The sequence below is a fragment of the Salvelinus alpinus genome, chromosome 14 (genome assembly GCF_045679555.1).
Source record: "Salvelinus alpinus chromosome 14, SLU_Salpinus.1, whole genome shotgun sequence".
Classification (NCBI taxonomy): Eukaryota; Metazoa; Chordata; class Actinopteri; order Salmoniformes; family Salmonidae; genus Salvelinus; species Salvelinus alpinus.
Genome location: NC_092099.1, coordinates 17,620,174 through 17,644,281, shown reverse-complemented (window position 1 = coordinate 17,644,281; position 24,108 = coordinate 17,620,174). Strand labels below are relative to the sequence as shown.

General features: G+C 47.1%; 1 protein-coding gene across 2 annotated transcripts in view; it reads right to left on the bottom strand.

The window, feature by feature from the left end:
• LOC139538537 (unconventional myosin-X-like) overlaps positions 1-24,108 on the bottom strand; it is a 192,071-nt gene that overhangs the window by 101,407 nt on the left and 66,556 nt on the right. For both annotated transcript variants that reach the window (XR_011667754.1, XM_071340690.1), the window contains exons 3-7: positions 22,269-22,427; positions 21,338-21,525; positions 19,145-19,279; positions 17,650-17,774; positions 17,408-17,506 (exon numbers count right to left, since the gene is read on the bottom strand). Coding sequence is in view for 1 of the 2 variants with exons in the window: in XM_071340690.1 (XP_071196791.1) it covers positions 17,408-17,506; positions 17,650-17,774; positions 19,145-19,279; positions 21,338-21,525; positions 22,269-22,427 (706 nt within the window). In the remaining variant the exon portion in view is untranslated. The remainder of the gene's footprint in view (positions 1-17,407; positions 17,507-17,649; positions 17,775-19,144; positions 19,280-21,337; positions 21,526-22,268; positions 22,428-24,108) is intronic.

Here is a 24,108-nt window from a genome sequence, read left to right as displayed (position 1 = left end):
AGTGTAGGAGTCTCTACAGGAAGGTTAGGATGCTGTGTTATCACTGTCCTCTAGTGTAGGAGTCTCTACAGGAAGGTTAGGATGCTGTGTTATCACTGTCCTAGTGTAGGAGTCTCTACAGGAAGGTTAGGACGCTGTGTTATCACTGTCCTCTAGTGTAGGAGTCTCTACAGGAAGGTTAGGATGCTGTGTTATCACTGTCCTCTAGTGTAGGAGTCTCTACAGGAAGGTTAGGATGCTGTGTTATCACTGTCCTAGTGTAGGAGTCTCTACAGGAAGGTTAGGATGCTGTGTTATCACTGTCCTAGTGTAGGAGTCTCTACAGGAAGGTTAGGATGCTGTGTTATCACTGTCCTAGTGTAGGAGTCTCTACAGGAAGGTTAGGATGCTGTGTTATCACTGTCCTCTAGTGTAGGAGTCTCTACAGGAAGGTTAGGATGCTGTTATCACTGTCCTCTAGTGTAGGAGTCTCTACAGGAAGGTTAGGATGCTGTGTTATCACTGTCCTAGTGTAGGAGTCTCTACAGGAAGGTTAGGATGCTGTGTTATCACTGTCCTCTAGTGTAGGAGTCTCTACAGGAACGTTACAACGCTGTGTTATAACTGTCCTCTAGTGTAGGAGTCTCTACAGGAAGGTTAGGATGCTGTGTTATCACTGTCCTCTAGTGTAGGAGTCTCTACAGGAACGTTACAACGCTGTGTTATCACTGTCACCTAGTGTAGGAGTCTCTACAGGAAGGTTAGGATGCTGTTATAACTGTCCTCTAGTGTAGGAGTCTCTACAGGAAGGTTAGGATGCTGTGTTATCACTGTCCTAGTGTAGGAGTCTCTACAGGAAGGTTAGGATGCTGTGTTATCACTGTCCTAGTGTAGGAGTCTCTACAGGAAGGTTAGGATGCTGTTATAACTGTCCTCTAGTGTAGGAGTCTCTACAGAAGGTTAGGATGCTGTTATAACTGTCCTCTAGTGTAGGAGTCTCTACAGGAAGGTTAGGATGCTGTTATCACTGTCCCCTGGTGTAGGAGTCTCTACAGGAAGGTTAGGATGCTGTGTTATCACTGTCCTAGTGTAGGAGTCTCTACAGGAAGGTTAGGATGCTGTGTTATCACTGTCCTAGTGTAGGAGTCTCTACAGGAAGGTTAGGATGCTGTGTTATCACTGTCCTAGTGTAGGAGTCTCTACAGGAAGGTTAGGATATTGTTATAACTGTCCTCTAGTGTAGGAGTCTCTACAGGAAGGTTAGGATGCTGTTATCACTGTCCTCTAGTGTAGGAGTCTCTACAGGAAGGTTAGGATGCTGTGTTATCACTGTCCCCTAGTGTAGGAGTCTCTACAGGAAGGTTAGGATGCTGTGTTATCACTGTCCTCTAGTGTAGGAGTCTCTACAGGAAGGTTAGGATGCTGTTATCACTGTCCCCTAGTGTAGGAGTCTCTACAGGAAGGTTAGGATGCTGTGTTATCACTGTCCCCTAGTGTAGTAGTCTCTACAGGAAGGTTAGGACGCTGTGTTACAACTGTCCTAGTGTAGGAGTCTCTACAGGAAGGTTAGGATGCTGTTATCACTGTCCTCTAGTGTAGGAGTCTCTACAGGAAGGTTAGGATGCTGTGTTATCACTGTCCTCTAGTGTAGGAGTCTCTACAGGAAGGTTAGGATGCTGTTATCACTGTCCTCTAGTGTAGGAGTCTCTACAGGAAGGTTAGGATGCTGTTATAACTGTCCCCTAGTGTAGGAGTCTCTACAGGAAGGTTAGGATGCTGTGTTATCACTGTCCCCTAGTGTAGGAGTCTCTACAGGAAGGTTAGGACGCTGTGTTATCACTGTCCTCTAGTGTAGGAGTCTCTACAGGAAGGTTAGGATGCTGTGTTATCACTGTCCCCTAGTGTAGGAGTCTCTACAGGAACGTTACAACGCTGTGTTATCACTGTCCCCTAGTGTAGGAGTCTCTACAGGAAGGTTAGGATGCTGTGTTATCACTGTCCTAGTGTAGGAGTCTCTACAGGAAGGTTAGGATGCTGTGTTATCACTGTCCTCTAGTGTAGGAGTCTCTACAGGAAGGTTAGGATGCTGTTATCACTGTCCTCTAGTGTAGGAGTCTCTACAGGAAGGTTAGGATGCTGTGTTATCACTGTCCTAGTGTAGGAGTCTCTACAGGAAGGTTAGGATGCTGTGTTATCACTGTCCTCTAGTGTAGGAGTCTCTACAGGAACGTTACAACGCTGTGTTATAACTGTCCTCTAGTGTAGGAGTCTCTACAGGAAGGTTAGGATGCTGTGTTATCACTGTCCTCTAGTGTAGGAGTCTCTACAGGAACGTTACAACGCTGTGTTATCACTGTCACCTAGTGTAGGAGTCTCTACAGGAAGGTTAGGATGCTGTTATAACTGTCCTCTAGTGTAGGAGTCTCTACAGGAAGGTTAGGATGCTGTGTTATCACTGTCCTAGTGTAGGAGTCTCTACAGGAAGGTTAGGATGCTGTGTTATCACTGTCCTAGTGTAGGAGTCTCTACAGGAAGGTTAGGATGCTGTTATAACTGTCCTCTAGTGTAGGAGTCTCTACAGAAGGTTAGGATGCTGTTATAACTGTCCTCTAGTGTAGGAGTCTCTACAGGAAGGTTAGGATGCTGTTATCACTGTCCCCTGGTGTAGGAGTCTCTACAGGAAGGTTAGGATGCTGTGTTATCACTGTCCTAGTGTAGGAGTCTCTACAGGAAGGTTAGGATGCTGTGTTATCACTGTCCTAGTGTAGGAGTCTCTACAGGAAGGTTAGGATGCTGTGTTATCACTGTCCTAGTGTAGGAGTCTCTACAGGAAGGTTAGGATATTGTTATAACTGTCCTCTAGTGTAGGAGTCTCTACAGGAAGGTTAGGATGCTGTTATCACTGTCCTCTAGTGTAGGAGTCTCTACAGGAAGGTTAGGATGCTGTGTTATCACTGTCCCCTAGTGTAGGAGTCTCTACAGGAAGGTTAGGATGCTGTGTTATCACTGTCCTCTAGTGTAGGAGTCTCTACAGGAAGGTTAGGATGCTGTTATCACTGTCCCCTAGTGTAGGAGTCTCTACAGGAAGGTTAGGATGCTGTGTTATCACTGTCCCCTAGTGTAGTAGTCTCTACAGGAAGGTTAGGACGCTGTGTTACAACTGTCCTAGTGTAGGAGTCTCTACAGGAAGGTTAGGATGCTGTTATCACTGTCCTCTAGTGTAGGAGTCTCTACAGGAAGGTTAGGATGCTGTGTTATCACTGTCCTCTAGTGTAGGAGTCTCTACAGGAAGGTTAGGATGCTGTTATCACTGTCCTCTAGTGTAGGAGTCTCTACAGGAAGGTTAGGATGCTGTTATAACTGTCCCCTAGTGTAGGAGTCTCTACAGGAAGGTTAGGATGCTGTGTTATCACTGTCCCCTAGTGTAGGAGTCTCTACAGGAAGGTTAGGACGCTGTGTTATCACTGTCCTCTAGTGTAGGAGTCTCTACAGGAAGGTTAGGATGCTGTGTTATCACTGTCCCCTAGTGTAGGAGTCTCTACAGGAACGTTACAACGCTGTGTTATCACTGTCCCCTAGTGTAGGAGTCTCTACAGGAAGGTTAGGATGCTGTGTTATCACTGTCCTCTAGTGTAGGAGTCTCTACAGGAAGGTTAGGATGCTGTTATCACTGTCCTCTAGTGTAGGAGTCTCTACAGGAAGGTTAGGATGCTGTTATAACTGTCCCCTAGTGTAGGAGTCTCTACAGGAAGGTTAGGATGCTGTGTTATCACTGTCCACTAGTGTAGGAGTCTCTACAAGAAGGTTAGGACGCTGTGTTATCACTGTCCTCTAGTGTAGGAGTCTCTACAGGAAGGTTAGGATGCTGTGTTATCACTGTCCTCTAGTGTAGGAGTCTCTACAGGAAGGTTAGGATGCTGTTATAACTGTCCCCTAGTGTAGGAGTCTCTACAGGAAGGTTAGGATGCTGTGTTATCACTGTCCCCTAGTGTAGGAGTCTCTACAAGAAGGTTAGGACGCTGTGTTATCACTGTCCTCTAGTGTAGGAGTCTCTACAGGAAGGTTAGGATGCTGTGTTATCACTGTCCTCTAGTGTAGGAGTCTCTACAGGAAGGTTAGGATGCTGTGTTATCACTGTCCTAGTGTAGGAGTCTCTACAGGAAGGTTAGGATGCTGTTATCACTGTCCTCTAGTGTAGGAGTCTCTACAGGAAGGTTAGGATGCTGTTATCACTGTCCTCTAGTGTAGGAGTCTCTACAGGAAGGTTAGGATGCTGTGTTATCACTGTCCTCTAGTGTAGGAGTCTCTACAGGAAGGTTAGGATGCTGTGTTATCACTGTCCTCTAGTGTAGGAGTCTCTACAGGAAGGTTAGGATGCTGTTATCACTGTCCTCTAGTGTAGGAGTCTCTACAGGAAGGTTAGGATGCTGTGTTATCACTGTCCTAGTGTAGGAGTCTCTACAGGAAGGTTAGGATGCTGTGTTATCACTGTCCTCTAGTGTAGGAGTCTCTACAGGAAGGTTAGGATGCTGTGTTATCACTGTCCTAGTGTAGGAGTCTCTACAGGAAGGTTAGGATGCTGTGTTATCACTGTCCTCTAGTGTAGGAGTCTCTACAGGAAGGTTAGGATGCTGTGTTATCACTGTCCTCTAGTGTAGGAGTCTCTACAGGAAGGTTAGGATGCTGTGTTATCACTGTCCTAGTGTAGGAGTCTCTACAGGAAGGTTAGGATGCTGTGTTATCACTGTCCTAGTGTAGGAGTCTCTACAGGAAGGTTAGGATGCTGTGTTATCACTGTCCTCTAGTGTAGGAGTCTCTACAGGAAGGTTAGGATGCTGTGTTATCACTGTCCTCTAGTGTAGGAGTCTCTACAGGAAGGTTAGGATGCTGTTATCACTGTCCTCTAGTGTAGGAGTCTCTACAGGAAGGTTAGGATGCTGTGTTATCACTGTCCTAGTGTAGGAGTCTCTACAGGAAGGTTAGGATGCTGTGTTATCACTGTCCTCTAGTGTAGGAGTCTCTACAGGAACGTTACAACGCTGTGTTATAACTGTCCTCTAGTGTAGGAGTCTCTACAGGAAGGTTAGGATGCTGTGTTATCACTGTCCTCTAGTGTAGGAGTCTCTACAGGAACGTTACAACGCTGTGTTATCACTGTCACCTAGTGTAGGAGTCTCTACAGGAAGGTTAGGATGCTGTTATAACTGTCCTCTAGTGTAGGAGTCTCTACAGGAAGGTTAGGATGCTGTGTTATCACTGTCCTAGTGTAGGAGTCTCTACAGGAAGGTTAGGATGCTGTGTTATCACTGTCCTAGTGTAGGAGTCTCTACAGGAAGGTTAGGATGCTGTTATAACTGTCCTCTAGTGTAGGAGTCTCTACAGAAGGTTAGGATGCTGTTATAACTGTCCTCTAGTGTAGGAGTCTCTACAGGAAGGTTAGGATGCTGTTATCACTGTCCCCTGGTGTAGGAGTCTCTACATGAAGGTTAGGATATTGTTATAACTGTCCTCTAGTGTAGGAGTCTCTACAGGAAGGTTAGGATGCTGTTATCACTGTCCTCTAGTGTAGGAGTCTCTACAGGAAGGTTAGGATGCTGTGTTATCACTGTCCCCTAGTGTAGGAGTCTCTACAGGAAGGTTAGGATGCTGTGTTATCACTGTCCTCTAGTGTAGGAGTCTCTACAGGAAGGTTAGGATGCTGTTATCACTGTCCCCTAGTGTAGGAGTCTCTACAGGAAGGTTAGGATGCTGTGTTATCACTGTCCCCTAGTGTAGTAGTCTCTACAGGAAGGTTAGGACGCTGTGTTACAACTGTCCTAGTGTAGGAGTCTCTACAGGAAGGTTAGGATGCTGTTATCACTGTCCTCTAGTGTAGGAGTCTCTACAGGAAGGTTAGGATGCTGTGTTATCACTGTCCTCTAGTGTAGGAGTCTCTACAGGAAGGTTAGGATGCTGTTATCACTGTCCTCTAGTGTAGGAGTCTCTACAGGAAGGTTAGGATGCTGTTATAACTGTCCCCTAGTGTAGGAGTCTCTACAGGAAGGTTAGGATGCTGTGTTATCACTGTCCCCTAGTGTAGGAGTCTCTACAGGAAGGTTAGGACGCTGTGTTATCACTGTCCTCTAGTGTAGGAGTCTCTACAGGAAGGTTAGGATGCTGTGTTATCACTGTCCCCTAGTGTAGGAGTCTCTACAGGAACGTTACAACGCTGTGTTATCACTGTCCCCTAGTGTAGGAGTCTCTACAGGAAGGTTAGGATGCTGTGTTATCACTGTCCTCTAGTGTAGGAGTCTCTACAGGAAGGTTAGGATGCTGTTATCACTGTCCTCTAGTGTAGGAGTCTCTACAGGAAGGTTAGGATGCTGTTATAACTGTCCCCTAGTGTAGGAGTCTCTACAGGAAGGTTAGGATGCTGTGTTATCACTGTCCCCTAGTGTAGGAGTCTCTACAAGAAGGTTAGGACGCTGTGTTATCACTGTCCTCTAGTGTAGGAGTCTCTACAGGAAGGTTAGGATGCTGTGTTATCACTGTCCTCTAGTGTAGGAGTCTCTACAGGAAGGTTAGGATGCTGTGTTATCACTGTCCTAGTGTAGGAGTCTCTACAGGAAGGTTAGGATGCTGTTATCACTGTCCTCTAGTGTAGGAGTCTCTACAGGAAGGTTAGGATGCTGTTATCACTGTCCTCTAGTGTAGGAGTCTCTACAGGAAGGTTAGGATGCTGTTATCACTGTCCTCTAGTGTAGGAGTCTCTACAGGAAGGTTAGGATGCTGTGTTATCACTGTCCTCTAGTGTAGGAGTCTCTACAGGAAGGTTAGGATGCTGTGTTATCACTGTCCTAGTGTAGGAGTCTCTACAGGAAGGTTAGGATGGTGTGTTATCACTGTCCTCTAGTGTAGGAGTCTCTACAGGAAGGTTAGGATGCTGTTATCACTGTCCTCTAGTGTAGGAGTCTCTACAGGAAGGTTAGGATGCTGTGTTATCACTGTCCTAGTGTAGGAGTCTCTACAGGAAGGTTAGGATGCTGTGTTATCACTGTCCTCTAGTGTAGGAGTCTCTACAGGAAGGTTAGGATGCTGTTATCACTGTCCTCTAGTGTAGGAGTCTCTACAGGAAGGTTAGGATGCTGTGTTATCACTGTCCTAGTGTAGGAGTCTCTACAGGAAGGTTAGGATGCTGTGTTATCACTGTCCTCTAGTGTAGGAGTCTCTACAGGAAGGTTAGGATGCTGTGTTATCACTGTCCTAGTGTAGGAGTCTCTAAAGGAAGGTTAGGATGCTGTGTTATCACTGTCCTCTAGTGTAGGAGTCTCTACAGGAAGGTTAGGATGCTGTGTTATCACTGTCCTCTAGTGTAGGAGTCTCTACAGGAAGGTTAGGATGCTGTGTTATCACTGTCCTAGTGTAGGAGTCTCTACAGGAAGGTTAGGATGCTGTGTTATCACTGTCCTAGTGTAGGAGTCTCTACAGGAAGGTTAGGATGCTGTGTTATCACTGTCCTAGTGTAGGAGTCTCTACAGGAAGGTTAGGATGCTGTGTTATCACTGTCCTCTAGTGTAGGAGTCTCTACAGGAAGGTTAGGATGCTGTTATCACTGTCCTCTAGTGTAGGAGTCTCTACAGGAAGGTTAGGATGCTGTGTTATCACTGTCCTAGTGTAGGAGTCTCTACAGGAAGGTTAGGATGCTGTGTTATCACTGTCCTCTAGTGTAGGAGTCTCTACAGGAACGTTACAACGCTGTGTTATAACTGTCCTCTAGTGTAGGAGTCTCTACAGGAAGGTTAGGATGCTGTGTTATCACTGTCCTCTAGTGTAGGAGTCTCTACAGGAACGTTACAACGCTGTGTTATCACTGTCACCTAGTGTAGGAGTCTCTACAGGAAGGTTAGGATGCTGTTATAACTGTCCTCTAGTGTAGGAGTCTCTACAGGAAGGTTAGGATGCTGTGTTATCACTGTCCTAGTGTAGGAGTCTCTACAGGAAGGTTAGGATGCTGTGTTATCACTGTCCTAGTGTAGGAGTCTCTACAGGAAGGTTAGGATGCTGTGTTATCACTGTCCTAGTGTAGGAGTCTCTACAGGAAGGTTAGGATGCTGTTATAACTGTCCTCTAGTGTAGGAGTCTCTACAGAAGGTTAGGATGCTGTTATAACTGTCCTCTAGTGTAGGAGTCTCTACAGGAAGGTTAGGATGCTGTTATCACTGTCCCCTGGTGTAGGAGTCTCTACATGAAGGTTAGGATATTGTTATAACTGTCCTCTAGTGTAGGAGTCTCTACAGGAAGGTTAGGATGCTGTTATCACTGTCCTCTAGTGTAGGAGTCTCTACAGGAAGGTTAGGATGCTGTGTTATCACTGTCCCCTAGTGTAGGAGTCTCTACAGGAAGGTTAGGATGCTGTGTTATCACTGTCCTCTAGTGTAGGAGTCTCTACAGGAAGGTTAGGATGCTGTTATCACTGTCCCCTAGTGTAGGAGTCTCTACAGGAAGGTTAGGATGCTGTGTTATCACTGTCCCCTAGTGTAGTAGTCTCTACAGGAAGGTTAGGACGCTGTGTTACAACTGTCCTAGTGTAGGAGTCTCTACAGGAAGGTTAGGATGCTGTTATCACTGTCCTCTAGTGTAGGAGTCTCTACAGGAAGGTTAGGATGCTGTGTTATCACTGTCCTCTAGTGTAGGAGTCTCTACAGGAAGGTTAGGATGCTGTTATAACTGTCCCCTAGTGTAGGAGTCTCTACAGGAAGGTTAGGATGCTGTGTTATCACTGTCCCCTAGTGTAGGAGTCTCTACAGGAAGGTTAGGACGCTGTGTTATCACTGTCCTCTAGTGTAGGAGTCTCTACAGGAAGGTTAGGATGCTGTGTTATCACTGTCCCCTAGTGTAGGAGTCTCTACAGGAACGTTACAACGCTGTGTTATCACTGTCCCCTAGTGTAGGAGTCTCTACAGGAAGGTTAGGATGCTGTGTTATCACTGTCCTCTAGTGTAGGAGTCTCTACAGGAAGGTTAGGATGCTGTTATCACTGTCCTCTAGTGTAGGAGTCTCTACAGGAAGGTTAGGATGCTGTTATAACTGTCCCCTAGTGTAGGAGTCTCTACAGGAAGGTTAGGATGCTGTGTTATCACTGTCCCCTAGTGTAGGAGTCTCTACAAGAAGGTTAGGACGCTGTGTTATCACTGTCCTCTAGTGTAGGAGTCTCTACAGGAAGGTTAGGATGCTGTGTTATCACTGTCCTCTAGTGTAGGAGTCTCTACAGGAAGGTTAGGATGCTGTGTTATCACTGTCCTAGTGTAGGAGTCTCTACAGGAAGGTTAGGATGCTGTTATCACTGTCCTCTAGTGTAGGAGTCTCTACAGGAAGGTTAGGATGCTGTTATCACTGTCCTCTAGTGTAGGAGTCTCTACAGGAAGGTTAGGATGCTGTTATCACTGTCCTCTAGTGTAGGAGTCTCTACAGGAAGGTTAGGATGCTGTGTTATCACTGTCCTCTAGTGTAGGAGTCTCTACAGGAAGGTTAGGATGCTGTGTTATCACTGTCCTAGTGTAGGAGTCTCTACAGGAAGGTTAGGATGCTGTGTTATCACTGTCCTCTAGTGTAGGAGTCTCTACAGGAAGGTTAGGATGCTGTGTTATCACTGTCCTCTAGTGTAGGAGTCTCTACAGGAAGGTTAGGATGCTGTGTTATCACTGTCCTAGTGTAGGAGTCTCTACAGGAAGGTTAGGATGCTGTGTTATCACTGTCCTAGTGTAGGAGTCTCTACAGGAAGGTTAGGATGCTGTGTTATCACTGTCCTAGTGTAGGAGTCTCTACAGGAAGGTTAGGATGCTGTGTTATCACTGTCCTCTAGTGTAGGAGTCTCTACAGGAAGGTTAGGATGCTGTTATCACTGTCCTCTAGTGTAGGAGTCTCTACAGGAAGGTTAGGATGCTGTGTTATCACTGTCCCCTAGTGTAGGAGTCTCTACAGGAAGGTTAGGATGCTGTGTTATCACTGTCCTCTAGTGTAGGAGTCTCTACAGGAAGGTTAGGATGCTGTTATCACTGTCCCCTAGTGTAGGAGTCTCTACAGGAAGGTTAGGATGCTGTGTTATCACTGTCCCCTAGTGTAGTAGTCTCTACAGGAAGGTTAGGACGCTGTGTTACAACTGTCCTAGTGTAGGAGTCTCTACAGGAAGGTTAGGATGCTGTTATCACTGTCCTCTAGTGTAGGAGTCTCTACAGGAAGGTTAGGATGCTGTGTTATCACTGTCCTCTAGTGTAGGAGTCTCTACAGGAAGGTTAGGATGCTGTTATAACTGTCCCCTAGTGTAGGAGTCTCTACAGGAAGGTTAGGATGCTGTGTTATCACTGTCCCCTAGTGTAGGAGTCTCTACAGGAAGGTTAGGACGCTGTGTTATCACTGTCCTCTAGTGTAGGAGTCTCTACAGGAAGGTTAGGATGCTGTGTTATCACTGTCCCCTAGTGTAGGAGTCTCTACAGGAACGTTACAACGCTGTGTTATCACTGTCCCCTAGTGTAGGAGTCTCTACAGGAAGGTTAGGATGCTGTGTTATCACTGTCCTCTAGTGTAGGAGTCTCTACAGGAAGGTTAGGATGCTGTTATCACTGTCCTCTAGTGTAGGAGTCTCTACAGGAAGGTTAGGATGCTGTTATAACTGTCCCCTAGTGTAGGAGTCTCTACAGGAAGGTTAGGATGCTGTGTTATCACTGTCCCCTAGTGTAGGAGTCTCTACAAGAAGGTTAGGACGCTGTGTTATCACTGTCCTCTAGTGTAGGAGTCTCTACAGGAAGGTTAGGATGCTGTGTTATCACTGTCCTCTAGTGTAGGAGTCTCTACAGGAAGGTTAGGATGCTGTGTTATCACTGTCCTAGTGTAGGAGTCTCTACAGGAAGGTTAGGATGCTGTTATCACTGTCCTCTAGTGTAGGAGTCTCTACAGGAAGGTTAGGATGCTGTTATCACTGTCCTCTAGTGTAGGAGTCTCTACAGGAAGGTTAGGATGCTGTTATCACTGTCCTCTAGTGTAGGAGTCTCTACAGGAAGGTTAGGATGCTGTGTTATCACTGTCCTCTAGTGTAGGAGTCTCTACAGGAAGGTTAGGATGCTGTGTTATCACTGTCCTAGTGTAGGAGTCTCTACAGGAAGGTTAGGATGCTGTGTTATCACTGTCCTCTAGTGTAGGAGTCTCTACAGGAAGGTTAGGATGCTGTTATCACTGTCCTCTAGTGTAGGAGTCTCTACAGGAAGGTTAGGATGCTGTGTTATCACTGTCCTAGTGTAGGAGTCTCTACAGGAAGGTTAGGATGCTGTGTTATCACTGTCCTCTAGTGTAGGAGTCTCTACAGGAAGGTTAGGATGCTGTGTTATCACTGTCCTAGTGTAGGAGTCTCTACAGGAAGGTTAGGATGCTGTGTTATCACTGTCCTCTAGTGTAGGAGTCTCTACAGGAAGGTTAGGATGCTGTGTTATCACTGTCCTCTAGTGTAGGAGTCTCTACAGGAAGGTTAGGATGCTGTGTTATCACTGTCCTAGTGTAGGAGTCTCTACAGGAAGGTTAGGATGCTGTGTTATCACTGTCCTAGTGTAGGAGTCTCTACAGGAAGGTTAGGATGCTGTGTTATCACTGTCCTAGTGTAGGAGTCTCTACAGGAAGGTTAGGATGCTGTGTTATCACTGTCCTCTAGTGTAGGAGTCTCTACAGGAAGGTTAGGATGCTGTTATCACTGTCCTCTAGTGTAGGAGTCTCTACAGGAAGGTTAGGATGCTGTGTTATCACTGTCCTAGTGTAGGAGTCTCTACAGGAAGGTTAGGATGCTGTGTTATCACTGTCCTCTAGTGTAGGAGTCTCTACAGGAAGGTTAGGATGCTGTGTTATCACTGTCCTAGTGTAGGAGTCTCTACAGGAAGGTTAGGATGCTGTGTTATCACTGTCCTCTAGTGTAGGAGTCTCTACAGGAAGGTTAGGATGCTGTTATCACTGTCCTCTAGTGTAGGAGTCTCTACAGGAAGGTTAGGATGCTGTGTTATCACTGTCCTAGTGTAGGAGTCTCTACAGGAAGGTTAGGATGCTGTGTTATCACTGTCCTAGTGTAGGAGTCTCTACAGGAAGGTTAGGATGCTGTGTTATCACTGTCCTAGTGTAGGAGTCTCTACAGGAAGGTTAGGATGCTGTGTTATCACTGTCCTCTAGTGTAGGAGTCTCTACAGGAAGGTTAGGATGCTGTTATCACTGTCCTCTAGTGTAGGAGTCTCTACAGGAAGGTTAGGATGCTGTTATCACTGTCCTCTAGTGTAGGAGTCTCTACAGGAAGGTTAGGATGCTGTGTTATCACTGTCCTAGTGTAGGAGTCTCTACAGGAAGGTTAGGATGCTGTGTTATCACTGTCCTAGTGTAGGAGTCTCTACAGGAAGGTTAGGATGCTGTGTTATCACTGTCCTCTAGTGTAGGAGTCTCTACAGGACGGTTAGGATGCTGTGTTATCACTGTCCTAGTGTAGGAGTCTCTACAGGAAGGTTAGGATGCTGTGTTATCACTGTCCTCTAGTGTAGGAGTCTCTACAGGAAGGTTAGGATGCTGTGTTATCACTGTCCCCTAGTGTAGGAGTCTCTACAGGAAGGTTAGGATGCTGTTATCACTGTCCCCTAGTGTAGGAGTCTCTACAGGAAGGTTAGGATGCTGTGTTATCACTGTCCTCTAGTGTAGGAGTCTCTACAGGAAGGTTAGGATGCAGTGTTATCACTGTCCCCTAGTGTAGGAGTCTCTACAGGAAGGTTAGGATGCTGTTATCACTGTCCCCTAGTGTAGGAGTCTCTACAGGAAGGTTAGGATGCTGTTATCACTGTCCCCTAGTGTAGGAGTCTCTACAGGAAGGTTAGGATGCTGTTATCACTGTCCCCTAGTGTAGGAGTCTCTACAGGAAGGTTAGGATGCTGTTATCACTGTCCTCTAGTGTAGGAGTCTCTACAGGAAGGTTAGGATGCTGTTATCACTGTCCCCTAGTGTAGGAGTCTCTACAGGAAGGTTAGGATGCTGTGTTATCACTGTCCTCTAGTGTAGGAGTCTCTACAGGAAGGTTAGGATGCTGTGTTATCACTGTCCCCTAGTGTAGGAGTCTCTACAGGAAGGTTAGGATGCTGTGTTATCACTGTCCTCTAGTGTAGGAGTCTCTACAGGAACGTTAGGATGCTGTGTTATCACTGTCCTCTAGTGTAGGAGTCTCTACAGGAAGGTTAGGATGCTGTGTTATCACTGTCCCCTAGTGTAGGAGTCTCTACAGGAAGGTTAGGATGCTGTGTTATCACTGTCCTCTAGTGTAGGAGTCTCTACAGGAAGGTTAGGATGCTGTGTTATCACTGTCCTCTAGTGTAGGAGTCTCTACAGGAAGGTTAGGATGCTGTGTTATCACTGTCCTAGTGTAGGAGTCTCTACAGGAAGGTTAGGATGCTGTGTTATCACTGTCCCCTAGTGTAGGAGTCTCTACAGGAAGGTTAGGATGCTGTTATCACTGTCCTCTAGTGTAGGAGTCTCTACAGGAAGGTTAGGATGCTGTGTTATCACTGTCCTAGTGTAGGAGTCTCTACAGGAAGGTTAGGATGCTGTGTTATCACTGTCCCCTAGTGTAGGAGTCTCTACAGGAAGGTTAGGATGCTGTGTTATCACTGTCCCCTAGTGTAGGAGTCTCTAAAGGAAGGTTAGGATGCTGTGTTATCACTGTCCCCTAGTGTAGGAGTCTCTACAGGAAGGTTAGGATGCTGTTATCACTGTCCCCTAGTGTAGGAGTCTCTACAGGAAGGTTAGGATGCTGTGTTATCACTGTCCTAGTGTAGGAGTCTCTACAGGAAGGTTAGGATGCTGTGTTATCACTGTCCCCTAGTGTAGGAGTCTCTACAGGAAGGTTAGGATGCTGTGTTATCACTGTCCTCTAGTGTAGGAGTCTCTACAGGAAGGTTAGGATGCTGTGTTATCACTGTCCTCTAGTGTAGGAGTCTCTACAGGAAGGTTAGGATGCTGTGTTATCACTGTCCTCTAGTGTAGGAGTCTCTACAGGAAGGTTAGGATGCTGTGTTATCACTGTCCCCTAGTGTAGGAGTCTCTACAGGAAGGTTAGGATGCTGTGTTATCACTGTCCTCTAGTGTAGGAGTCTCTACAGGAAGGTTAGGATGCTGTGTTATCACTGTCCTCTAGTGTAGGAGTCTCTACAGGAAGGTTAGGATGCTGTTATCACTGTCCTCTAGTGTAGGAGTCTCTACAGGAAGGTTAGGATGCTGTGTTATCACTGTCCTCTAGTGTAGGAGTCTCTACAGGAAGGTTAGGATGCTGTGTTATCACTGTCCTCTAGTGTAGGAGTCTCTACAGGAAGGTTAGGATGCTGTGTTATCACTGTCCTCTAGTGTAGGAGTCTCTACAGGAAGGTTAGGATGCTATGTTATCACTGTCCTCTAGTGTAGGAGTCTCTACAGGAAGGTTAGGATGCTGTGTTATCACTGTCCTAGTGTAGGAGTCTCTACAGGAAGGTTAGGATGCTGTGTTATCACTGTCCTCTAGTGTAGGAGTCTCTACAGGAAGGTTAGGATGCTGTGTTATCACTGTCCTCTAGTGTAGGAGTCTCTACAGGAAGGTTAGGATGCTGTGTTATCACTGTCCTCTAGTGTAGGAGTCTCTACAGGAAGGTTAGGATGCTGTGTTATCACTGTCCTCTAGTGTAGGAGTCTCTACAGGAAGGTTAGGATGCTGTGTTATCACTGTCCTCTAGTGTAGGAGTCTCTACAGGAAGGTTAGGATGCTGTGTTATCACTGTCCTCTAGTGTAGGAGTCTCTACAGGAAGGTTAGGATGCTGTGTTATCACTGTCCCCTAGTGTAGGAGTCTCTACAGGAAGGTTAGGATGCTGTGTTATCACTGTCCTCTAGTGTAGGAGTCTCTACAGGAAGGTTAGGATGCTGTGTTATCACTGTCCTAGTGTAGGAGTCTCTACAGGAAGGTTAGGATGCTGTGTTATCACTGTCCTCTAGTGTAGGAGTCTCTACAGGAAGGTTAGGATGCTGTGTTATCACTGTCCTAGTGTAGGAGTCTCTACAGGAACGTTAGGATGCTGTGTTATCACTGTCCTCTAGTGTAGGAGTCTCTACAGGAAGGTTAGGATGCTGTGTTATCACTGTCCTCTAGTGTAGGAGTCTCTACAGGAAGGTTAGGATGCTGTGTTATCACTGTCCTAGTGTAGGAGTCTCTACAGGAAGGTTAGGATGCTGTGTTATCACTGTCCTCTAGTGTAGGAGTCTCTACAGGAAGGTTAGGATGCTGTGTTATCACTGTCCTAGTGTAGGAGTCTCTACAGGAAGGTTAGGATGCTGTTATAACTGTCCTCTAGTGTAGGAGTCTCTACAGGAAGGTTAGGATGCTGTTATCACTGTCCTCTAGTGTAGGAGTCTCTACAGGAAGGTTAGGATGCTGTGTTATCACTGTCCTCTAGTGTAGGAGTCTCTACAGGAAGGTTAGGATGCTGTGTTATCACTGTCCTCTAGTGTAGGAGTCTCTACAGGAAGGTTAGGATGCTGTGTTATCACTGTCCTCTAGTGTAGGAGTCTCTACAGGAAGGTTAGGATGCTGTGTTATCACTGTCCTCTAGTGTAGGAGTATCTACAGGAAGGTTAGGATGCTGTGTTATCACTGTCCTCTAGTGTAGGAGTCTCTACAGGAAGGTTAGGATGCTGTGTTATCACTGTCCTCTAGTGTAGGAGTCTCTACAGGAAGGTTAGGATGCTGTGTTATCACTGTCCTCTAGTGTAGGAGTCTCTACAGGAAGGTTAGGATGCTGTGTTATCACTGTCCTCTAGTGTAGGAGTCTCTACAGGAAGGTTAGGATGCTGTGTTATCACTGTCCTCTAGTGTAGGAGTCTCTACAGGAAGGTTAGGATGCTGTGTTATCACTGTCCCCTAGTGTAGGAGTCTCTACAGGAAGGTTAGGATGCTGTGTTATCACTGTCCTCTAGTGTAGGAGTCTCTACAGGAAGGTTAGGATGCTGTGTTATCACTGTCCTAGTGTAGGAGTCTCTACAGGAAGGTTAGGATGCTGTGTTATCACTGTCCTAGTGTAGGAGTCTCTACAGGAAGGTTAGGATGCTGTGTTATCACTGTCCTAGTGTAGGAGTCTCTACAGGAAGGTTAGGATGCTGTGTTATCACTGTCCTCTAGTGTAGGAGTCTCTACAGGAAGGTTAGGATGCTGTGTTATCACTGTCCTCTAGTGTAGGAGTCTCTACAGGAAGGTTAGGATGCTGTGTTATCACTGTCCTCTAGTGTAGGAGTCTCTACAGGAAGGTTAGGATGCTGTGTTATCACTGTCCCCTAGTGTAGGAGTCTCTACAGGAAGGTTAGGATGCTGTGTTATCACTGTCCTCTAGTGTAGGAGTCTCTACAGGAAGGTTAGGATGCTGTGTTATCACTGTCCTCTAGTGTAGGAGTCTCTACAGGAAGGTTAGGATGCTGTGTTATCACTGTCCTCTAGTGTAGGAGTCTCTACAGGAAGGTTAGGATGCTGTGTTATCACTGTCCTCTAGTGTAGGAGTCTCTACAGGAAGGTTAGGATGCTGTGTTATCACTGTCCTCTAGTGTAGGAGTCTCTACAGGAAGGTTAGGATGCTGTGTTATCACTGTCCTCTAGTGTAGGAGTCTCTACAGGAAGGTTAGGATGCTGTCCCCTAGTGTAGGAGTCTCTACAGGAAGGTTAGGATGCTGTCCTCTAGTGTAGGAGTCTCTACAGGAAGGTTAGGATGCTGTGTTATCACTGTCCCCTAGTGTAGGAGTCTCTACAGGAAGGTTAGGATGCTGTGTTATCACTGTCCTCTAGTGTAGGAGTCTTTACAGGAAGGTTAGGATGCTGTGTTATCACTGTCCTCTAGTATAGGAGTCTCTACAGGAAGGTTAGGATGCTGTGTTATCACTGTCCTCTAGTGTAGGAGTCTCTACAGGAAGGTTAGGATGCTGTGTTATCACTGTCCTCTAGTGTAGGAGTCTCTACAGGAAGGTTAGGATGCTGTGTTATCACTGTCCTCTAGTGTAGGAGTCTCTACAGGAAGGTTAGGATGCTGTTATCACTGTCCTCTAGTGTAGGAGTCTCTACAGGAAGGTTAGGATGCTGTTATCACTGTCCTCTAGTGTAGGAGTCTCTACAGGAAGGTTAGGATGCTGTGTTATCACTGTCCTCTAGTGTAGGAGTCTCTACAGGAAGGTTAGGATGCTGTGTTATCACTGTCCTAGTGTAGGAGTCTCTACAGGAAGGTTAGGATGCTGTGTTATCACTGTCCTAGTGTAGGAGTCTCTACAGGAAGGTTAGGATGCTGTTATCACTGTCCTAGTGTAGGAGTCTCTACAGGAAGGTTAGGATGCTGTGTTATCACTGTCCTCTAGTGTAGGAGTCTCTACAGGAAGGTTACAACCTCTGTGGTTCTCGTCGGCCCCGGCCAGCAGAGCATAGAAGATGTGATAGTTCCTCTCTCCAGGGTTCTGTCTCACCACACGGTTCTTTTCAAGTAAATCTGAAGGTGTGAAGTTAAGGAGAACACAGACAGTGTGAGAGAGTGTGAGAGAGTGTGTGAGAGAGAGTGAGTGAGTGTGTGAGAGAGAGTGAGTGAGTGTGAGAGAGTGTGAGAGAGTGTGTGAGACAGTGTTTTAGGGATACAGTCTATGATGCAGCCTCCATGGATGTTTCCACACTGGGAGAAGTGGAGCTGGATAAACTTCCCAAAGCGGGAAGAGTTGTTGTTGTACACCGTCTTGGCATTCCCAAACGCCTCCATGATGGGGCTGGAGGAGAGAGAGACAGAGAGAGGGAGAGAGAGAGAGAGAGAGACAGAGGGAGAGAGATAGACAGAAGGAGAGAGAGAGAGAGAGAGGGAGGGAGAGAGAGGGAGAGAGAGAGAGGGAGAGAGAGAGTGTTACAGGCTTTGGTTTTTCCAATTATGTTTTGAGGTTGGACTTCAGCACGTATGACGCACCGATAGGTGTCACCTCGTTAGTCAGTATGTTACACCTGTGCTGGTTTGTCACCTCGTTAGTGGGAAGGGGTTTCACCTGTCCTGGCCCAGGTGTTATTTAAGAGTGTCTGGCCCAATGCTCTAGTTGTCTTGATAGATGTGGAGGGTCAACACCTTTAGTTGTCTTGATAGATGTGGAGGGTCGACACCTTTAGTTGTCTTGATCGATGTGGAGGGTCGACACCTTTAGTTGTCTTGATCGATGTGGAGGGTTAACTCCTTTAGTTGTCTTGATAGATGTGGAGGGTCGACACCTTTAGTTGTCTTGATCGATGTGGAGGGTCAACTCCTTTAGTTGTCTTGATCGATGTGGAGGGTCAACACCTTTAGTTGTCTTGATAGATGTGGAGGGTCAACTCCTTTAGTTGTCTTGATCGATGTGGAGGGTTAACACCTTTAGTTGTCTTGATAGATGTGGAGGGTCAACACCTTTAGTTGGTTTAACACCATTTTGATTTCTAGACCAACAATCCTTTATCTGATTTCCCTGGTTTCGTTTTGCGCCACTTTTCGGTTTACTTCCTGTCTTTAGGTTTGGGTTTTAATTAATTTTTCCTCCTCTTGGGTAAATGTAGCAGGTCTCATGTTGGGTGTCTTTTAGGTCCCAGTTGTTGTTGCTAGTCAACTTCCAGTGGACCCCCCCATGAGTGTCTTTCAGAACCCCTCCTAAAACCCCAGCTGTTTGGTTGTTGTTCAATTACAGTTTTTTTAGTTCCCTCTTCTTCGGAGCGACTATTTTTGGTTTTCTTGCTGGGGAACGTAACACTAACCTCTCCAGCGGTGGTGTGTGAGTTGATGGAGATCTTGCAGGATCCTCCTCCGTGGCAGTAGACCGTAGTAGTCATTTCCTGCCGGGTCAGTAAGGCTACGATCTCCTCCTGAGACGGAACATAGTCCCTGACCTTGGTCCTCTTCAGAGACTCACCTATGAAATGGGCAAACATGTCCACCTCTGTTCCAGGAAACTGCTCCTTCTCCTCCCAGCTGTTTGGTTGTTGTTGTTGTCAGTGACTCTTTGTTAGTGTCCTCTTCTGTTTGAGCGACATGTTTGTTTTTCTAGCTGGGGAACGTAACAAGAGACACACCGACCATCAGACAAACCTGTACGGGTCATCGGTGTCTGTAGAATCAGTCAGTTACCTGCTCTGTATAATGGCCTGCTCCACACGGATGCTCCTCTCAGACTGGGCTGTCCCGGCAGACTTCTGGGACATCACAGACAGGAACTGGAGCAGCAGCTTGGTACTCTCCGTCTTCCCTGCTCCTGACTCTCCACTAGAGACAGACACACAGATATGACTCTATACCGGAGACAGACACACAGATATGACTATACCGGAGACAGACACACAGATATGACTCTATACCGGAGACAGACACACAGATATGACTCCATACCGGAGACAGACAAAAGTATTCAGACTCCTTAACCATTTCGCTACTTTACAGCCTTGTTCTAAAATTGATTAAATTGTTTTTTCCCCCTCATCAATCTACACACAATACCTCATAAAGACAAAGCAAAAACAGGTTTTTAGAAATGTTTAAAAATGTATTAAAAATAAGAATCAGAAACTTTATTTACACAAGTATTCTGACCCTTTGCTATGAGACTCTAAATTGAGCTCTAGTGAATCTTGTTTCCATTGATCATCCTTGAGATGTTTCTACAACTTGATTGGAGTCCACCTGTGGTAAATTCAATTGATTGGACATGATTTGGAAAGGTACACACCTGTCTATATAAGGTCCCACAGTTGACAGTGCATGTCAGAGCAAAAACCAAGCCATGAGGTCGAAGGAATTGTCTGTAGAGCTCCGAGACAGGATTGTGTCGAGGCACAGATCTGGGGAAGGGTCCCAAAACATGAGAAACAAGATTCTCTGGTCTGATGAAACCAAGATTGAACTCTTTGGCCTGAATAACAAGCGTCACGTCTGGAGGAAATCTGGCACCATCCCTACGGTGAAGCATGGTGGTGGCAGCATCATTGCTGTGGGGATGTTTTTCAGCGACAGGGACTGGGAGACTAGTCAGGATCGAGGGAAAGATGAACGGAGCAAAGTACAGAGAGATCCTTGATGAAAACCTGCTCCAGAGCACTCAGGACCTCAGACTGGGGCGAAGGTTCACCTTCCAACAGGACAACGACCCTAAGCACACAGCCAAGACAATGCAGAAGTGGCTTTGGGACAAGTCTCTGAATGTCCTTGAGTGTCCCAGCCAGAGCTTGAACCTGATCGAACATCTCTGGAGAGACCTGAAAAAAGCTGTGCAGCGACGCTCCCCATCAAACCTGACAGAGCTTGAGAGGATCTGCAGAGAAGAATTGGAGAAACTCCCCAAATACAGGTGTGCCAAGTTTGTAGCGTCATACCCAAGAAGACTTGAGTCTGGAATCGCTGCCAAAGGTGCTTCAACAGAGTACTGAGTAAAGGGTCTGAATACTTATGTAAATGTGATATTTCAGTTTCAGTTTTTGCAAACATTTCTAAAAACCTGTTTTCGCTTTGTCATTATGGGGTATTGGGACGTCATTATGGGGTATTGGGACGTCATTATGGGGTATTGGGACGTCATTATGGGGTATTGGGACGTCATCATGGGGTATTGGGACGTCATTATGGGGTATTGGGACGTCATTATGGGGTATTGGGACGTCATTATGGGGTATTGGGACGTCATTATGGGGTATTGGGACGTCATTATGGGGTATTGGGACGTCATCATGGGGTATTGGGACGTCATTATGGGGTATTGGGACGTCATTATGGGGTATTGGGACGTCATTACGGGGTATTGGGACGTCATTATGGGGTATTGGGACGTCATCATGGGCTATTGTGTGTAGATTGATGAGGGGGGGGGGGGGGATAACAACAATATAATCCATTTCAGAATAAGGCTGTAAAGTAACAAAATATTAAATAAAGTCCAGGAGTGAATACTTTCCTCAGGCACTATCATATAACATCTCTCTTCAATATGAGGCCCCCTGCACTACGAACATACATTACATATGACAAAATGTATAAAAAATACATATGACAAGGTGTACCATGTATTAAAACTAGGTGTTGGAGTCTAGTATCTCGTGACGACAGTAGCTACTAGTTAATGTGTGTGTGTGTGTGTGTGTGTGTGTGTGTGTGTGTGTGTGGTCTCTCGTGACGACAGTAGCTACTAGTTAATGTGTGTGTGTGTGTGTGGTCTCTCGTGACGACAGTAGCTACTAGTTAATGTGTGTGTGTGTGTGTGTGTGTGTGTGTGGTCTCTCGTGACGACAGTAGCTACTAGTTAATGCCATGTTCCCAAGGCCCTGGTGAACTGACCTGATGAGAACACACTGGCTGTCGTGTCTCTTCCAGAGACAGCGGTAACACTCGTTGGCCACAGCGAAGATATGAGGGGGCAGCTCTCCCAGGTGGTGTCTACTATACAGGGCTACTGCTGCTGGGTCGTACAGACCTGAGATCTGCTTATAGGGGTTCACCGCTGCCAGGATAGAGCCTATGTTGGTCTGAGACAGGGGAGACAGGAGAAGAGAGGAGAGGAGACAGGGGAGAGAGGAGAAGAGAGGAGAGGAGACAGGGGAGACAGGAGAAGAGAGGAGAGGAGACAGGGGAGACAGGAGAAGAGAGGAGAGGAGACAGGGGAGAGAGGAGAAGAGGAGAGAGGATGTCTGGTAGGGTTGGACCATAACAGTGTCTTACATACAGTAGATAATGTCTGTCTGGTAGGCTGGACTATAACACTGTCTAACATATATGCAGTCCTTCTGGTAGGCTGGACTATAACAGTGTCTTACATAGATGCAGTCCTTCTGGTAGGCTGGACTATAACAGTGTCTTACATAGATGCAGTCCTTCTGGTAGGGTTGGACTATAACAGTGTCTTACATAGATGCAGTCCTTCTGGTAGGCTGGACTATAACAGTGTCTTACATAGATGCAGTCCTTCTGGTAGGCTGGACTATAACAGTGTCTTACATAGATGCAGTCCTTCTGGTAGGGTTGGACTATAACAGTGTCTTACATAGATGCAGTCCTTCTGGTAGGGTTGGACTATAACAGTGTCTTACATAGATGCAGTCCTTCTGGTAGGGTTGGACTATAACTGTCTTACATAGATGCAGTCCTTCTGGTAGGGTTGGACTATAACAGTGTCTTACATAGATGCAGTCCTTCTGGTAGGGCTGGACTATAACAGTGTCTTACATAGATGCAGTCCTTCTGGTAGGGCTGGACTATAACAGTGTCTTACATAGATGCAGTCCTTCTGGTAGCGTAGGTAAAGGTTGTACATGATGGCAGCTTCATGTAGCTCTGCCAGAGAAGACATGTCCTCTACTCCATTAATACTGGTGAGGTGCATAGGAAACACCTGGTCTCTGCTCAGCTCCCCCTGCTGCAGGTACATCACCTGAGACACAGAGAAACAACAGGTAGTTATAGCTTTACTGCTGCAGGTACATCACCTGAGACAAGTACTCTTCAGCCTCCCTGTCCAACTCTCTCCTCAGCCTCCTTTCCTGTCCAACTCTCTCCTCAGCTTCCCTTCCTGTCCAACTCTCTCCTCAGCCCCCCTTCCTGTCCAACTCTCTCCTCAGCCCCCCTTCCTGTCCAACTCTCTCCTCAGCTTCCCTCCCAACTCTCTCCTCAGCTTCCCTCCCAACTCTCTCCTCAGCTTCCCTCCCAACTCTCTCCTCAGCTTCCCTCCCAACTCTCTCCTCAGCTTCCCTCCCAACTCTCTCCTCAGCTTCCCTCCCAACTCTCTCCTCAGCTTCCCTCCCAACTCTCTCCTCAGCTTCCCTCCCAACTCTCTCCTCAGCTTCCCTCCCAACTCTCTCCTCAGCTTCCCTCCCAACTCTCTCCTCAGCTTCCCTCCCAACTCTCTCCTCAGCTTCCCTCCCAACTCTCTCCTCAGCTTCCCTCCCAACTCTCTCCTCAGCTTCCCTCCCAACTCTCTCCTCAGCTTCCCGTCCAACTCTCTCCTCAGCTTCCCGTCCAACTCTCTCCTCAGCTTCCCGTCCAACTCTCTCCTCAGCTTCCCGTCCAACTCTCTCCTCAGCTTCCCGTCCAACTCTCTCCTCAGCTTCCCGTCCAACTCTCTCCTCAGCTTCCCGTCCAACTCTCTCCTCAGCCTCCCGTCCAACTCTCTCCTCAGCCTCCCGTCCAACTCTCTCCTCAGCCTCCCGTCCAACTCTCTCCTCAGCCTCCCGTCCAACTCTCTCCTCAGCTTCCCTTCCAACTCTCTCCTCAGCTTCCCTTCCAACTCTCTCCTCAGCTTCCCTTCCAACTCTCTCCTCAGCTTCCCTTCCAACTCTCTCCTCAGCTTCCCTTCCAACTCTCTCCTCAGCTTCCCTTCCAACTCTCTCCTCAGCTTCCCTTCCAACTCTCTCCTCAGCTTCCCTTCCAACTCTCTCCTCAGCTTCCCTTCCAACTCTCTCCTCAGCTTCCCTTCCCTCCCAACTCTCTCCTCAGCTTCCCTTCCCTCCCAACTCTCTCCTCAGCTTCCCTTCCCTCCCAACTCTCTCCTCAGCTTCCCTTCCCTCCCAACTCTCTCCTCAGCTTCCCTTCCCTCCCAACTCTCTCCTCAGCTTCCCTTCCCTCCCAACTCTCTCCTCAGCTTCCCTTCCCTCCCAACTCTCTCCTCAGCTTCCCTTCCTGTCCAACTCTCTCCTCAGCTTCCCTTCCTGTCCAACTCTCTCCTCAGCTTCCCTTCCTGTCCAACTCTCTCCTCAGCCTCCCTTCCTGTCCAACTCTCTCCTCAGCCTCACTTCCTGTCCAACTCTCTCCTCAGCTTCCCTTCCTGCCCAACTCTCTCCTCAGCTTCCCTTCCTGTCCAACTCTCTCCTCAGCTTCCCTTCCTGTCCAACTCTCTCCTCAGCTTCCCTTCCTGTCCAACTCTCTCCTCAGCCTCCCTTCCTGTCCAACTCTCTCCTCAGCCTCACTTCCTGTCCAACTCTCTCCTCAGCTTCCCTTCCTGCCCAACTCTCTCCTCAGCTTCCCTTCCTGTCCAACTCTCTCCTCAGCCTCCCTTCCTGTCCAACTCTCTCCTCAGCCTCCCTTCCTGTCCAACTCTCTCCTCAGCTTCCCTTCCT